The sequence below is a fragment of the Oncorhynchus keta genome, chromosome 28 (assembly GCF_023373465.1).
Source record: "Oncorhynchus keta strain PuntledgeMale-10-30-2019 chromosome 28, Oket_V2, whole genome shotgun sequence".
NCBI lineage: Eukaryota > Metazoa > Chordata > Actinopteri > Salmoniformes > Salmonidae > Oncorhynchus > Oncorhynchus keta.
Genome location: NC_068448.1, coordinates 76,729,374 through 76,746,791, shown reverse-complemented (window position 1 = coordinate 76,746,791; position 17,418 = coordinate 76,729,374). Strand labels below are relative to the sequence as shown.

General features: G+C 40.3%; 1 protein-coding gene and 3 long non-coding RNA genes across 53 annotated transcripts; 1 reads left to right on the top strand and 3 right to left on the bottom strand.

Annotated features, from left to right (window-relative positions):
• Positions 1-660: 660 nt before the first annotated feature.
• LOC127912913 (uncharacterized) lies at positions 661-1,784 on the bottom strand. The gene is made up of 3 exons (XR_008084044.1): positions 1,444-1,784; positions 984-1,377; positions 661-950 (listed from the first exon to the last, which is right to left on the bottom strand). It is a non-coding gene; the product is annotated as an uncharacterized LOC127912913 (long non-coding RNA).
• A 4,046-nt stretch (positions 1,785-5,830) lies between these two features.
• LOC127912914 (uncharacterized) lies at positions 5,831-7,723 on the top strand. The gene is made up of 3 exons (XR_008084045.1): positions 5,831-6,210; positions 6,265-6,333; positions 6,842-7,723. It is a non-coding gene; the product is annotated as an uncharacterized LOC127912914 (long non-coding RNA).
• A 111-nt stretch (positions 7,724-7,834) lies between these two features.
• On the bottom strand, positions 7,835-11,179 carry LOC127912912 (uncharacterized). Of its 50 annotated transcripts, none has more exons than XR_008084036.1 (8): positions 10,676-11,179; positions 10,456-10,510; positions 10,071-10,290; positions 9,686-9,960; positions 9,411-9,575; positions 9,136-9,245; positions 8,861-9,080; positions 7,835-8,750 (listed from the first exon to the last, which is right to left on the bottom strand). It is a non-coding gene; the product is annotated as an uncharacterized LOC127912912 (long non-coding RNA). The 50 variants fall into 50 exon arrangements; XR_008084006.1 differs by lacking the exon at positions 10,456-10,510 and having other exon boundaries at positions 9,686-9,795; positions 9,851-9,960; positions 10,071-10,345; XR_008084024.1 differs by lacking the exon at positions 10,456-10,510 and having other exon boundaries at positions 9,686-9,795; positions 9,906-9,960; positions 10,071-10,345.
• A 3,414-nt stretch (positions 11,180-14,593) lies between these two features.
• LOC127912911 (zinc finger CCHC domain-containing protein 2-like) lies at positions 14,594-16,609 on the bottom strand. Its single transcript, XM_052484004.1, has one exon. The coding sequence runs from the start codon at positions 15,495-15,497 to the stop codon at positions 14,706-14,708; it is 792 nt and encodes a 263-aa protein (XP_052339964.1). The 5' UTR covers positions 15,498-16,609; the 3' UTR covers positions 14,594-14,705.
• Positions 16,610-17,418: the final 809 nt, after the last annotated feature.

Genomic DNA, 17,418 nt, shown 5'->3' with positions numbered 1-17,418 from the left:
ACAGCAGCTAGCCTCCACACACACACACTGGCGGACGCACGGGCACATCACACACACACACTTACGCCCACACAGTCAGGGCTTTGCTCCCCTGCTATCAGTTAGGAGCTGACAAACACAGACTGACAGTTAGCCTCCGCTGAAGGTCAGAGGAGAACAGAGCACTGTTCAGCCCCCAGCGTATCAGTGCAACACAAGCCTCTCAGATTCAACTTGTACCAGTAGGCCCGTATTAAAATAGCAATAGCCTCGTCCTAGTAGGGCAGTGGCGGTCACGACAAACGTTGTCAGCCGGTGATTGTCAAACAAATACCTGTCGGGCCTCATGGTAATTGACCATTAATTAACATAAACACATTTATCATCTCCTGGCTTCCACACACAGCCTACAAGCCACTGATGCAGACCTCTGGAACATCTACAGTATAATAAATACATGTAATATAGTCTACACCTTCACAATAAATCCATGTAATATAGTCTACACCTTCACAATAAATCCATGTAATATAGTCTACACCTTCACAATAAATCCCTGTAATATAGCCTACACCATCACAATAAATCCATGTAATATAGTCTACACCTTCACAATAAATCCATGTAATATAGCCTACACCATCACAATAAATCCATGTAATATAGTCTACACCTTCACAATAAATCCATGTAATATAGTCTACACCATCACAATAAATCCATGTAATATAGTCTACACCTTCACAATAAATCCATGTAATATAGTCTACACCGTCACAATCAATACATGTAATATAGTCTACTACACCTTCACAATGAATCCATGTAATATAGTCTACACCTTCACAATAAATCCATGTAATATAGTCTACACCTTCACAATAAATCCATGTAATATAGTCTACACCTTCACAATGAATCCATGTAATAGTCTACACCTTCACAATAAATCCATGTAATATAGTCTACACCTTCACAATAAATCCATGTAATATAGTCTACACCATCACAATAAATCCATGTAATATAGTCTACACCATCACAATAAATCCATGTAATATAGTCTACACCTTCACAATAAATCCATGTAATATAGTCTACACCTTCACAATGAATCCATGTAATAGTCTACACCTTCACAATAAATCCATGTAATATAGTCTACACCTTCACAATAAATCCATGTAATATAGTCTACACCATCACAATAAATCCATGTAATATAGCCTACACCATCACAATAAATCCATGTAATATAGCCTACACCATCACAATAAATCCATGTAATATAGTCTACACCATCACAATAAATCCATGTAATATAGCCTACACCTTCACAATAAATCCATGTAATATAGCCTACACCTTCACAATAAATCCATGTAATATAGCCTACACCTTCACAATAAATCCATGCAATATAGCCTACACCTTCACAATAAATCCATGTAATATAGTCTACACCTTCACAATAAATCCATGTAATATAGCCTACACCTTCACAATAAATCCATGTAATATAGCCTACACCTTCACAATAAATCCATCATTCATTTTAGACGGGTGTAACGAACATGATATGAAGAAAAATGTATTCTATTTCAGAAGAACATAATACCATACTCGGAGTTGTCTTTATGTGCGGTCCTGATCTGGCTGTGGGCTACCCTCCATTAGCAGACAAGATTTTGCTTAGAATTCCGTGGCAAAATTTTATAGTATGAAGAATACAATTGAACAAAGCTGAATATAATATAAATATTTTCTCCAAACAATTTGAGGGAGTGCACAAATTCAGCTATTCTGTGTTGAACAGTTACCAAAGAAAGAGGTACACCTAAACTCAGCAAAAAAGAGACGTCCCTTTTTCAGGACCCTGTCTTTCAAAGATAATTCGTAAAAATCCAAATCACTTCACAGATCTTCATTGTTCAATGAACCATAAACAATTCATGAACATGCACCCGTAGAAGGGTCGTTAAGACACTAACAACTTACAGATGGTAGGCAATTAAGGTCACAGTTATGAAAACTTAGGACACTAAAGAGGCCTTTCTACTGACTCTGAAACACACCAAAAGAAAGATGCCCAGGGTCCCTGCTCATCTGAGTGAACGAGCCTTAGGCATGCTGCAAGGCGACATGAGGACTGCAGATGTGGCCAGGGCAAAAAATTGCAATGTCCGTACTGTGAGACTCCTATGACAGCACTACAGGGAGACAGGACAGACAGCTGACTGTCCTCGCAGTGGCAGACCACGTGTAACAACACCTGCACAGGATCGGTACATCTGAACATCACACCTGCGGGACAGGTACAGGATGGCAACAACAACTGCCCGAGTTACACCAGGAACGCACAATCCTTCCATCAGTGCTCAGACTGTCCGCAATAGGCTGAGAGAGGCTGGACTGAGGGCTTGTAGGCCTGTTGTAAGACATCACTGGCAACAACGTCGCCTATGGGCTCAAACCCACCGTCGCTGAACCAGACATTACCGGCAACAACGTGCATTTCACTGACGAGTCAAGGTTTTGTTTCACCAGGGGTGATGGTCGGATTCACATTTATCGTCGAAGGAATGAGCGTTACACCGAGGCCTGTACTCTGGAGCGGGATCGACTTGGAGGTGGAGGGTCCGTCATGGTCTAGGGCGCTGTGTCACAGCATCATCGGACTGAGCTTGTTGTCATTGCAGGCAATCTCAACACAGTGCGTTACAGGGAAGACATCCTCCTCCCTCATGTGGTACCCTTCCTGCAGGCTCATCCTGACATGACCCTCCAGCATGACAATGCCCCCAGCCATACTGCTCATTCTGTGCGTGATTTAGTAGGCTATGTAAATGTTGCGCAACATGAGCTCTCATAAAGTGTTTGATTAGATTTTAGATCATATTTACATTGATGTCAGAGTGATTAGAGGGACAATAGAGTGCTGAGTACCAGGCAGTTAGAAAGTTCAGTAGTCTACTAATGATCAGCAGCAGCATCAGAGCTGGGAGAAGCCTAATTACCATGACTAAACAGTCACGTGGAACTTTACTACTTTCATGACTCGTGACCGCCGATGTGGCGGTAATACGGTCACCGCAACAGCCCAAAGCACTAGTTCTATATACTTCAAATAAAATATACCAAGGGAAAAAAACAATCATTGCTGGCATTCAAATGCAGAACGATATAGGCCTGGACTTGGTCCGATTTAAGTGGCAGTGGCATATTGATTGATGCCGAACGACACTGGGACCACATCGGCTGCTTGTGGTTTGAAGGGCTTTGCTTTCCTGCAGCATCTCCGCCCTCTTTTCATTTGACATGTTGCGGCAAGGTAGCCTAGTGGTTAGAGTGTTGGGCTAGTAACCGGAAGGCTGCAAGTTCAAATCCCCGAGCTGACAAGGTACAAACCTGTTGTTCTGCCCCTGAACAGGCAGTTAACCCACTGTTCCTAGGCCGTCATTGAAAATAAGAATTAGTTCTTAACTGACTTGCCTGGTTAAATAAAGGTAAAGATTTTTTTTTTTTTTTTTTAAAGGTCCAGGAACAACTGGTCTAAAATTGGGGCCTCTGGTTTAATTTCGCATTAACTCGACATCTGCTCCTGAGTGGAGAGGTGATTCACCACGAGGTCATCAAGGGATATTTCCGGAACGAGTCAGTCAGTCAGTGGACGTCATCACTCTTTTTCATCCAACAGACTGGAAAATGAACTACATGTTGAACTGGAGAGGGAGTCCCTCTATGAGCCTGTTTACACTTACAACATAGTCTAAATACAGTGGGGCAAAAAAGTATTTAGTCAGCCACCAACTGTGCAAGTTCTCCCACTTAAAAAGATGAGAGAGGCCTGTAATTTTCATCATAGGTACACTTCAACTATGACAGACAAAATGATGGAGAAAAAAATTTCAGAAAATCACATTGTAGGATTTTTTATGAATTCATTTGCAAATTGTGTTGGAAAATAAGTATTTGTTTAATAACAAAGGTTTATCTCAATACTTTGTTATAAACCCTTTGTTGGCAATGACAGAGGTCAAACGTTTTCTGTACGTCTTCACAAGGTTTTCACACACTGTTGCTGGTATTTTTCACACTATGAGCCTGTTTACACTTACAAAATAGTCTGAATATGTAAAGCAAGATCTTTATCTATTCGACATCAAATTTGCAACTTTTCTGTTTACACTGTCCTCTATATCCTGTACATTGATTGGACACAGCAGCAAAGGCTAGAGATCCAGACCATCTAACTCAGAGTTTCCCAAACTCAGTCCTCTGGACCCCAAGGGGGGGGGGGGCATGTTTTGGTTTTTGCCCTTGCACTACACAGCTAATTAAAAATAATATACTAATCATCAAGACTTGATCAAACAGCTGTGTAGTGCCAGGTCAAAAATCACTGATCTAACCCAAGCAATTACCACCTGTGTAACCTTGGCTAAACAGTGTCCAGTACTTGAGCCATTAGTAAACTTTTATGCAGTGGAAGGTTCAATTGTGTTCAGATCAGATGTCCTTGGTGAACCATGGACTGCGTGGTTAAGTGACCCTTGTGTAGTTAGCCTGGGTGACTGAACCCTTCTTAGCTGCTAAACTGTGGGGGTGGGGGTGGGGTGGATGGGGACTGTGTTCGATATGACAACGCACTAAAAGAAAAAGAAACAACTATTAATGTTAATCAGAGAGACTCGGAAATTTATGTTTGATAATTGATCCAAATGGATATGGACCCTGATTTAACTTTCATTGTTACTTTTTTTATTTTTCATGGAAGATTCCTTATCCATAAAATGGTGTGGGCCCGAGAACAAACCCCTCTTCACATTATTTAAGATATAATTTAAATATTATTTAGACATTATCCGTAAATGTAAAAATGATAAAGGAATACGCGCCATAAAAGTTGACAAATTGAAAATGTTTCTCGATATGTAATACCCCCCTGTCTGTTAGGTTTATGTACTCTATTTTGTATATTTCTGTTTTTGTATTCGTTGTGTTCATAAAATATATATATTTTTAAATAATAATAAATAAATAAAAATTAAATAATACAATTATATATAACACACTAAAACCTAACGCCATGTCACTTCAGCGGTACCTTCTGATCATAATTGCTGGCTATGAGAGCGTAAGCTAATGTGAGTTGTCAGGTTGTGTGCTGCTGGCTTCAAACTCTCTTCAAGTGGCTAAACGACATTAGGCAGACACACAATGATGCAGCTATTTTACAGGTCACGTGGGTTAAGTGGTTCAGTTGAGCGTCAACACTATAGTCAACATGGATGACTGTACAACAACAGTACTCTATTAAAACTAGGGCTGGGAATCTCCCTGTAGAGAGGCCAAACATTTAGTTAAAACAATCTATAGGATGAAAAATAGTGTTTTGGAGCAGGTACTGCCAACTAGCGCTAGCTAACGCTATCTAGCAACACATGTTTTTTTTTTAATATAGATGCTTGGAGTCAAAGTATCGATATAATATCGTCCAAAATAATATTGCGATATGTAAATGTATAATTTTTTCCCCCATCACTAATTTAAACTGTACTAGAAAAACAAAGTGTAATTTTTGGTTTTCTAAATAAAGAAAAAAAAAGTGGATATAGGATGTGACCATGACGACAAGTTAAAAGTATTGAGCAAATAAAACCACGGATGTCTGTTATTTGTTCTTTTCCAATCGTCTACACAGTGGTCATCTTTGACAAGCACCACTCCAATATAAAGACAGGCCTGCATTACAAGTACAAAGCCAAAAGGAATCCGTAAAGGTGAATAGATTTTTTTATTTAACTAGGCAAGTCAGTTAAGAACAAATTCTTATTTACAATAACGGCCTAGGAACAGTGGGTTAACTGTCTTGTTCAGGGGGCAGAACGACAGATTTTTACCTTGTCAGCTCGGGGATTCAATCTAGTAATCTAGTAACCTTTTGGTTACTGGCCCAACACTCTAACCACTAGGCTACCTGCCAAGATGACACCCTGTTAAATGAGGAGATGACACCCTGTTAAATGAGGAGATGACACCCTGTTAAATGTGTAGATGACACCCTGTTAAATGAGGAGATGACACCCTGTTACATGAGGAGATGACACCCTGTTAAATGAGGAGATGACACCCTGTTAAATGAGGAGATGACACCCTGTTAAATGTGTAGATGACACCCTGTTAAATGAGGAGATGAGGTGATGACACCCTGTTAAATGAGGAGATGAGGTGATGACACCCTGTTAAATGAGGAGATGACACCCTGTTAAATGAGGAGATGAGGTGATGACACCCTGTTAAATGAGGTGATGACACCCTGTTAAATGAGGAGATGACACCCTGTTAAATGAGGTGATGAGGTGATGACACCCTGTTAAATGAGGAGATGACACCCTGTTAAATGAGGAGATGAGGTGATGACACCCTGTTAAATGAGGAGATGACACCCTGTTAAATGAGGAGATGACACCCTGTTAAATGAGGAGATGACACCCTGTTAAATGAGGAGATGACACCCTGTTAAATGAGGAGATGACACCCTGTTAAATGAGGAGATGAGGTGATGACACCCTGTTAAATGAGGAGATGACACCCTGTTAAATGAGGAGATGACACCCTGTTAAATGAGGAGATGACACCCTGTTAAATGAGGAGATGACACCCTGTTAAATGAGGAGATGAGGTGATGACACCCTGTTAAATGAGGAGATGACACCCTGTTAAATGAGGAGATGACACCCTGTTAAATGAGGAGATGAGGTGATGACACCCTGTTAAATGAGGAGATGACACCCTGTTAAATGAGGAGATGACACCCTGTTAAATGAGGAGATGAGGTGATGACACCCTGTTAAATGAGGAGATGACACCCTGTTAAATGAGGAGATGACACCCTGTTAAATGAGGAGATGACACCCTGTTAAATGAGGTGATGACACCCTGTTAAATGAGGAGATGACACCCTGTTAAATGAGGAGATGACACCCTGTTAAATGAGGAGATGACACCCTGTTAAAGGGATAGTGTTTGATTCTGACAATTGGGATCCTTATTTGCGTGCAGTGTGAAGGAAGTTGAAGGTCATTTCGTGGGGTATTGCTAACTGCACACAGAGACATACAAATCTGACTCTGGGTAAGTAGAAAAACAGAAACTCCTACTTTAACATGCAGCTCCCCAATAAAGAAATGCATCCCTATCAACAAACTGAAAGATCCTGGCTGGCATCCACTTGTCCAGTCACCTTAGTGCTCAGTTGGTTTCAAGCCATTGGCTCACAGCATGGTTGAGGCCCCTCACACTGGCATAACCTCCTCCTCCCTGTAGAATTGCCAGGCTTGCACTACAGTAGGCCACAGGACCCGAATGCCTCACACGCAGCACAGCACATAACTCTTTGTGAAATGCGCCATAAAAACTAGAAAGTGTATTGGGGGAGGAGGGGGGGGTTGGCAGTGGCCTTTTGTACAGTCAGAAATAGCACAGCCAGTCAGTCCCCTGTGACATTATTAAATGCCTCGACTAGAATAGAGTATAGGGGTGTGAACGTGTAAACGAAATTGGGATCCTTAACGTTAATAAGAAATCCCTAACCGAAAAACAATTATTTTTTCGTCTTCACAAAATGAAACTTCAAATCACAGTGCTGTTGTCACAAAACTACCACAAACAGGTCCCGATCATCATCACAAAACTACCACAAACAGGTCCCGGGAATTTTTTTTTTTTATTTTTTTTTTTTTTTACAAATACCTAACTCAACAATGCAGTAATGTTAGTAGGAGAAAGCTTCAATGCATGAGGGAGCTTTAATGAATGAGGGAGCTTTAATGAATGAGGGAGCTTTAATGCATGAGGGAGCTTTAATGAATGAGGGAGCTTTAATGCATGAGGGAGCTTTAATGCATGAGGGAGCTTTAATGCATGAGGGAGCTTTAAGGAATGAGGGAGCTTTAATGCATGAGGGAGCTTTAATGCATGAGGGAGCTTTAATGCATGAGGGAGCTTTAATGCATGAGGGAGCTTTAATGCATGAGGGAGCTTTAAGGAATGAGGGAGCTTTAATGCAAGAGGGAGCTTTAAGGAATAAGGGAGCTTTAATGCAAGAGGGAGCTTTAATGAATGAGGGAGCTTTAATGCATGAGGGAGCTTTAAGGCATGAGGGAGAGCGAGAGGGTCAACGCAGAGCAGCAGTCATGTGAGTGACGAGGGGGAGCAGGGACAGAGATAGTCTACCAGCGCGAGTTGACTTGGATGCGATCTTATTGTTATTTATTTATCATGTCATTACATAGATGCTGGATTGGTATAGGGAACATTAGAGTATCATGTAGTATCCTAAACCTATCACTGTTACATTGAACTGGGTGAATGGAAATGAATGGCAGTAACCTAAAACTATCACTGTTACATTGAGCTGGGTGACTGGAATATGAATGACAGTAACCTAAACCTGTCACTGTTACATTGAACTGGGTGAATATGAATATGAATGACAGTAACCTAAACCTATCACTGTTACATTGAACTGGGTGAATATGAATGACAGTAACCTAAACCTGTCACTGTTACATTGAACTGGGTGAATATGAATGACAGTAACCTAAACCTATCACTGTTACATTGAACTGGGTGAATATGAATGACAGTAACCTAAACCTGTCACTGTTACATTGAACTGGGTGAATGGAATATGAATGACAGTAACCTAAACCTGTCACTGTTACATTGAGCTGGGTGAATGGAATATGAATGACAGTAACCTAAACCTATCACTGTTACATTGAGCTGGGTGAATGGAATATGAATGACAGTATCCTAAACCTATCACTGTTACATTGAGCTGGGTGAATGGAATATGAATGACAGTATCCTAAACCTATCACTGTTACATTGAGCTGGGTGAATGGAATATGAATGACAGTAACCTAAACCTATCACTGTTACATTGAGCTGGGTGAATGGAATATGAATGACAGTAACCTAAACCTATCACTGTTACATTGAGCTGGGTGACTGGAATATGAATGACAGTAACCTAAACCTGTCACTGTTACATTGAGCTGGGTGAATGGAATATGAATGACAGTATCCTAAACCTATCACTGTTACATTGAGCTGGGTGAATGGAATATGAATGACAGTAACCTAAACCTATCACTGTTACATTGAGCTGGGTGACTGGAATATGAATGACAGTATCCTAAACCTATCACTGTTACATTGAGCTGGGTGAATGGAATATGAATGACAGTATCCTAAACCTATCACTGTTACATTGAGCTGGGTGAATGGAATATGAATGACAGTATCCTAAACCTATCACTGTTACATTGAGCTGGGTGAATGGAATATGAATGACAGTAACCTAAACCTATCACTGTTACATTGAGCTGGGTGAATGGAATATGAATGACAGTAACCTAAACCTATCACTGTTACATTGAGCTGGGTGACTGGAATATGAATGACAGTATCCTAAACCTATCACTGTTACATTGAGCTGGGTGAATGGAATATGAATGACAGTATCCTAAACCTATCACTGTTACATTGAGCTGGGTGAATGGAATATGAATGACAGTAACCTAAACCTATCACTGTTACATTGAACTGGGTGAATGGAATATGAATGACAGTAACCTAAACCTGTCACTGTTACATTGAGCTGGGTGAATGGAATATGAATGACAGTATCCTAAACCTATCACTGTTACATTGAGCTGGGTGAATGGAATATGAATGACAGTAACCTAAACCTATCACTGTTACATTGAGCTGGGTGAATGGAATATGAATGACAGTAACCTAAACCTATCACTGTTACATTGAACTGGGTGAATGGAATATGAATGACAGTAACCTAAACCTGTCACTGTTACATTGAGCTGGGTGAATGGAATATGAATGACAGTAACCTAAACCTATCACTGTTACATTGAGCTGGGTGAATGGAATATGAATGACAGTAACCTAAACCTGTCACTGTTACATTGAGCTGGGTGAATGGAATATGAATGACAGTAACCTAAACCTGTCACTGTTACATTGAGCTGGGTGAATGGAATATGAATGACAGTAACCTAAACCTATCACTGTTACATTGAGCTGGGTGAATGGAATATGAATGACAGTAACCTAAACCTGTCACTGTTACATTGAGCTGGGTGACTGGAATATGAATGACAGTAACCTAAACCTATCACTGTTACATTGAGCTGGGTGAATGGAATATGAATGACAGTAACCTAAACCTGTCACTGTTACATTGAGCTGGGTGAATGGAATATGAATGGCAGTAACCTAAACCTGTCACTGTTACATTGAGCTGGGTGACTGGAATATGAATGACAGTAACCTAAACCTATCACTGTTACATTGAACTGGGTGAATGGAATATGAATGACAGTAACCTAAACCTATCACTGTTCCATTGAGCTGGGTGAATGGAATATGAATGACAGTAACCTAAACCTGTCACTGTTACATTGAGCTGGGTGAATGGAATATGAATGACAGTAACCTAAACCTGTCACTGTTACATTGAACTGGGTGAATGAAATATGAATGACAGTATCCTAAACCTATCACTGTTACATTGAACTGGGTGAATGGAATATGAATGACAGTATCCTAAACCTATCACTGTTACATTGAACTGGGTGAATGGAATATGAATGACAGTAACCTAAACCTGTCACTGTTACATTGAGCTGGGTGACTGGAATATGAATGACAGTAACCTAAACCTATCACTGTTACATTGAGCTGGGTGAATGGAATATGAATGACAGTCATCCAATATGCTGTAACAGAAATAAGGCCATGTTCATAATAAAAAAATAAAAAACAATTGTCCTCCCTAATCTTAAACGGCATTGACTGTCACTGGTATGAAGATAAGGCTAAAACTGCTTATCCAATAGAAATCCCCTATCACACTTGTAGGCGATGTCATGGCTAGCTAAACTCATGCCTACAAACACGTCATGGGGTCATGAACTGCCCATGTGCAGGCCATCGAATCAAAGGCACCCACTCGTCGATACAAAGTTTTTTGTTTATAATTAAAAACGTGTCAGTTTGTCACATTTACAAGGTTGGAGTAATAACCTGTTCAGCTACTTAAGACATTGGCTCAAATCGAAATTGTGCCATTAGATTTTCAAAAAAATGAACAACTAAGGAATCCTTTTTGTTCACATCCCATTGAGTACGGTTACATGCACACAATAATCCGATTATTGTGAATAATGTAATAATTTGATTTAAACGTTTACATGCTATGTGAGAAGAAGAAAGATTGATCTAATAATCATGTTTACATGGACACATCTGAAATCAGGCTACCTGATGGTACTTTGATAGATGCAGGAAATTGCCAATCAAAATAAACATTCTACCACAGCAACCATGTTATTTTTGCGATGTCTATTTAATTCTGAGTTCGGACATATAGCGTTTAAAATGGGAAAAAAATATTTTATTTTCATTTTTCAGAACTCGCACAAAACAAGGAAGCCCGAAACCTGCGCAGATCTAATACACTGCTTTAACTGAGGATTTACAGGCCATAATAATTAAAAAAGATTCCTCAGAAAACCTGCTGTTTTAATTGGCATATGCTTACTTCGATTAGGACCTTACGCCGATTAAGATAAACAGAGTGAGGTGTTTACATGACTAATGCCATATTCGACCTTCTGTCATAATCAGTTTAATAATCAAATGATTAGTGTGCATGTTGACTTCTCGAACCCCAAACCCCTGCCTGGTCTGTTTCGCAAGCGTTCCCGGAAGTCTCGGGATGTTGTGCCTCCGGGTTTAGAAACTCTTGTTGTTTAAATATGCGATTGCCCCGGCCAATCCTCATGCACTGTTGCACCTACGGAACTAAATCTACTGAGCACTATTGGTGCTCCACCCAAGAAAGGCATTGGATTGATTTACTGTGCTGTGAGGCATCACTGATTTACACCAGGTTCCCACCCCTATTTAGCTATTCTTCTGCCATAAACTTCCCCAGGCCGTTTTAGGGAAGCCTGTTTTGCAACGAGGCTAATCACATCCCTAATAGAGGCTGATATGGCTAAGCTAGAGACCTCTTTAGTGGAGTTTTGCCATATCTAGAGAGAAAGTAAAAATACAAAGAAATAAAAAAATGCAATTTAAGAATGGGAAGCATAGAAATAACACACATAGTATATAACTACCGCTTCTTAGACTTGCTTTCATGGAGAATGACAGATCTATAGATCACATTTCTATGTGAATTTGGTACATATTGCAAAAATGTACATATTGCATTTTTAAAATCACAAAAAAATACTGTATGTGAGGTGGTGTTCCTTCAAACAGTGGTATGGGGAGGGATCCAGCTGTTTGTCCATTTCAACACAGTGAATGGCCTGTCTAATAAACTCACAGTAGGCTGTAAATAAAGCCTGGACTCTGTCCTCACATGTAGTGATTTCATTTTTTAATTGCCACATGAGCACAGGGTAGCCTAGTGGTTAGAGCGTTGGACTAGTAACCGGACGGTTGCAAGTTCATACACCCAAGCTGACAAGGTACAAATCTGTCGTCCTGCCCCTGAACAGGCAGTTAACCCACTGTTCCTAGTCCGTCATTGAAAATAAGAATATGTTCTTAACTGATTTGCCTAGTTAAATAAAGGACAAATAAAAAAATATGTTCTTACTGTTTTGAATAAACTAGGCTATATGAGCCAGAGGAGAATGTTAATCCTTGGTGTTTGTTGTTAATCCTTGGTGCAAAAGAAGATTAAATCTGCACAAATACTGCATCTTCCCCCATCTGTCAAATGTCAACCGTTGAGAACTAGTCCTACTATTAAAGCCTTTTGTAAAAGATTGGGATAACCTAATCTACATTGTCAAAATGAGCCAATGGTATTTTGAAAGTCTCACAATTCGGGGGGGAAAAAAATCGGTGAACAGATTCAAGGGAATAACTTTCCCAGTTTGTATATTATATATAGTTGGCAAAGAGTACTATGAATTAGACAAGACAGTTAGCTAAATATATATCATTATTTATTAGCTCGCTAACGTTAGCTAGCTAGTTTGGCCATTTAGCCAAACACGGGCAGAGTTCTCATGCAAAACCTATTTTTTGTTGTTGTTGCTTATTACAACAACTTTCTTTCCCTGAGGTTATGTGGCAGATGGATTTATATTCAGGGCAATAGAGCAACTGAAACTCATCCAACATTGTAAAAGCAACACTGCTACTTTGAGAGGAAAGCATAAACACGGCGTGTGTTTGCTTGTTATTATAGGCCTACTACAATTTCTCTCATACTCTCTCATGAATGAAAAACACGATGCACTTATTTAGCCTAGATTTGAGCCGCAGTCTTATTTAATATATGCCAATTTATCTCGTTTGCAAACTTTTACTAAAGCATACGCGGTAACAAAACGCAAGATAATCTGAGAAAAGGTCAATATGTTTTTGTAGCTGTGTTGGCAAAGGGCGAAACCCATCCCTAACTCGCCTCTCCCGGCTGTCAGACGCCAGAGGATGACATGACTTCTTACATACACGTTGGTCTCGCAAACCTAGCAGAGACTTTTGGTTTTAAAACATCAGGAACATTAAGAGATGGATGAATATATGGACAAAACTGTACTTAGCATAGCACGAAGAGATTCACAATTTGCCTACGCTAGCTAGCTAAATGTACCTAGCTTCACGCCGAGCGTTCATCACCAAGTTAACTAGGTCTGTGGCTCAGTTGGTAGAGCATGGCGCTTGTAACGCCAGGGTAGTGGGTTCGATTCCCGGGACCACCCATACGTAGAATGTATGCACACGTGACTGTAAGTCGCTTTGGATAAAAGCGTCAGCTAAATGGCATATATTATTATTATTATCCAAGCTACGTTGGCTATATATTATACTGAACAAAAATAAAAACGCAACATGTAAAGTATTGGTCCCATTTTTCATTTAACTGAAATAAAAAAAATCCCAGAAATGTCTTCCGTGCCAGGATATGCCACACCTGTCAGGTGAATGGATTACCGAGAAGCTGATTAAACAGCGTTATTATTATTACACAGGTGCACCTTGTGCTGGGAATAATAAAAGGTGCCGTTTTGTCACACAACACAATTGCCATAGTTGTCTCATGTTTTGAGGGGGCGTACAATTGGCATGCTGACTGCAGGAATGTCCAACAGAGCTGTTGCCAACTGCGTTTACGAGAAATTTTGCAATAAACCCAAACCGCCTCACAACCACATGTTGTAACCACGCCAGCCCAGGACCTCCACATCTGGCTTCTTCACCTGCAGGATCTTCTGAGGTGGGGGGGGGTGAGGAGTATTTATGTCTGTAATAAATCCTGCATAGATCCACCCACTGGGGAGCCACAGATTAGGACCAGATTCATTTATTTTCAATTGACTGATTTCCTTCTATCACCTGTAACATTTTTGAAATGGCTGCGTTTATATTTTTGTTCGGTGTAGCTAACCTGTTGTGCCCATGTTGGCTAACTACAGTACCATTCTTTGGCTAAATGGCCAAACTAGCTACCTAACGTTAGCGAGCTAATAAATAATGATATATATTTAGCTAACTGTCTTGACTAATTCATAGTACTCTTTGCCAACTAGATATAATATTCAAACTTCAATAAATAGCTCGCTATCGGCATCAGACCACAGGTCCAAAACTCTTGAAAGTTAAGTCAGCTAACAAACTAACCAACTATTAATCAATGTTACCTGGGCGTTTATTCTGTACCGATTCTGCTGTCTATCCTCTGTGGCAAATTTGATTTTGTCCAGATGCACTAGAAGGGTTTCTCTTTGATGAAAAGGAAACGCCGGATGCAACGAAGCCATAGTAAAAAGCAACGCAAACTGCTCCAAGGGTCCGACTGCTTCCTCTATTGGACGCCCGCAAATATGCTCTGTTCTCCTGAACGTTTTCCCGTCCACACGCGAAGGATGGAACGGGTCCCTGAAGGGAGAAACAGAATAACCGGGATAGTTTTTGTAGAACAAGGAGGGATCCATATGGTTCAATATCTGAAATAGTATTCCCGCACACTCCCTGCTGTCAGATCGCAGAAGAGATAAGCAGACCAGCAGTTTGGAGCGCACCACCGGGTCGATAACATCAGATAAAATGCCCAAATCATTCGGACAGTTCGCCCTGATCTCGACATCCCGTAGAATTGGGTAATCTTTCCGTGCCAAGTCTTCCAGACAGGAGCCCAAAAACCGGAGTTCGAGCGGCTGGCACATATGCAGCAGTCCGCACATGAACTCGATCCGCTTGGCAGGATTTAGATGCAAACCAAACCACTCGAAAACGGCCTCTTTGTCCAATTGAGATGGATATCCTGGGTGTCTGGATGAATCTTCGAGCCTATCGGAGATCGTGGGAGAGACCGATCTGGGAATATGGAGATCCGGCTGTTCCTCGGCCGTATCATCTCCTGCCTCCGCGGTTCTCATGGGCAGCTTCGTTTTAAGCATTATCGGCTCGACTGGAAAGGCTTCAAGGCGTAAATGACTGTTAAATATAGCTACATCCTTTGATCGCCTAACTGCTGTGTAATGCAGAATCAACAGAAGCAAATCAATTTTTCAGTAATAGTCTCGGCGACAAGCTTTAGTTTTCATTTCTCCTTCACTGTAGACGGCACTCTGATGACCTGTCAATCATTCATAAACCCCTCCCCTTTCCGTAGAAGCGTACTGGGTCCTGAATTTCAGCTGAGTGGTAGTTTGTCCATTAATAAAAGTTTCATAACAATTTGAGCTTATCTTTTATTTATCTACAATGTAGGTATAAGTACAATTTGTAGAGTGGTACATTTTAACATGCGTTTAATGTCGAATCTGTAGGATCTTCTGAAATGGAAAGCCTATATTATGTGATGTATGAAATGGAAAGCCTATATTATGTGATGTATAAAATGACAAGCCTATATTATGTGATTTCATAGTATTCATTGCTCAGTTTATTGCGGTAGTAGTAATTCAGTTTCATGTATCCCTTCAAAACGCTTAGGCCTTAATGCAGAAGTCAAAATGATGTGTTTATTAAAATATGTGATCTCTTGATTTAGACATCTATGCGTGTAAAATACTGTGTTTGTTTAACACTTTATATGATACTGGTCTTATTACTGTGTTTTAATTATTGTTCCTATGGGCCGAGCGAGAGATGAGGATTCCTTTAGACAACACCGACCCCTAGTGGCTCACAAACAACATTGCATAAGTAGTACGTGCATAATACCAAGGCCATGATATATTTTCACTCCTGTTGGCTAAAGACTACAGTACCCTACTGTACGTGAAATATGTCAGATTTAATCCCTGTCAACCTATTGATGGTAATTTAACATGGCATTTGGAGGCAGTGTCAGAGGAAGGACCTAAAAATGGTCAAACACTCCAGCCAGCCTAGTCATAGACTCACAACCGAAGAACAGGTGTACGGCGTTATGTGGGCGAGCGCTCTGCTGATGTCAACGTTGTGAACAGGGTGCCCCATGGTGGCTGTAGGGTTAGGTTATGGTATGGGCAGGCATAAGCTACGAACAAAGAACACAATTGCATTTTAATCGATGGCAATTTGAATGCACAGAGATGCCATGAAAAGATCTTGAGGCTCATTCTGAGGCCCATTATTTTTAAGGTATCTGTGACCAACAGATGCATATCTGTATTCCCAGTCATGTGAAATCCATAGATGAATGCCTAATGAATTCATCACAATTGACACATTTCCTTATATCAACTGTAACTCAGTAAAATCTTTCAAATTGTTGCATGTTGTGTTTATATTTTTGTTCAGTATTACATTAAAACTCAAAAAGGCTTTTCATACTCGGTGTATTTTGATATATAAATAAATAAATTAACTGGGTGTTTCGAGCACTGATCATCAGACCGTATACCACGGGTATGACAAAACATTTATTTTTACTACTCTAATTTAGTTGGTAACCAGTTTATAATAGCAATAAGGCACCTCTGTGGTTTGTGGTATATGGCCAATATACCAGAGCCCCTCTAGCTTAATTGCTTTAAATACATTGAAGGAGGCTGCTGGAAGGCTAATAATAATGGCCGGAATGGATTGAATGGAATAGATTGGATGGAATGGATTGGATGGAATGGATTGGATGGAATGGATTGGATGGAATGGATTGGATGGAATGGATTGAATGGATTGGATGGAATGGATTGAATGGAATGGATTGGATGGAATGGATTGGATGGAATGGATTGGATGGAATGGATTGAATGGATTGGATGGAATGGATTGAATGGAATGGATTGGATGGAATGGATTGGATGGAATGGATTGGATGGAATGGATTGAATGGATTGGATGGAATGGATTGAATGGAATGGATTGGATGGAATGGATTGGATGGAATGG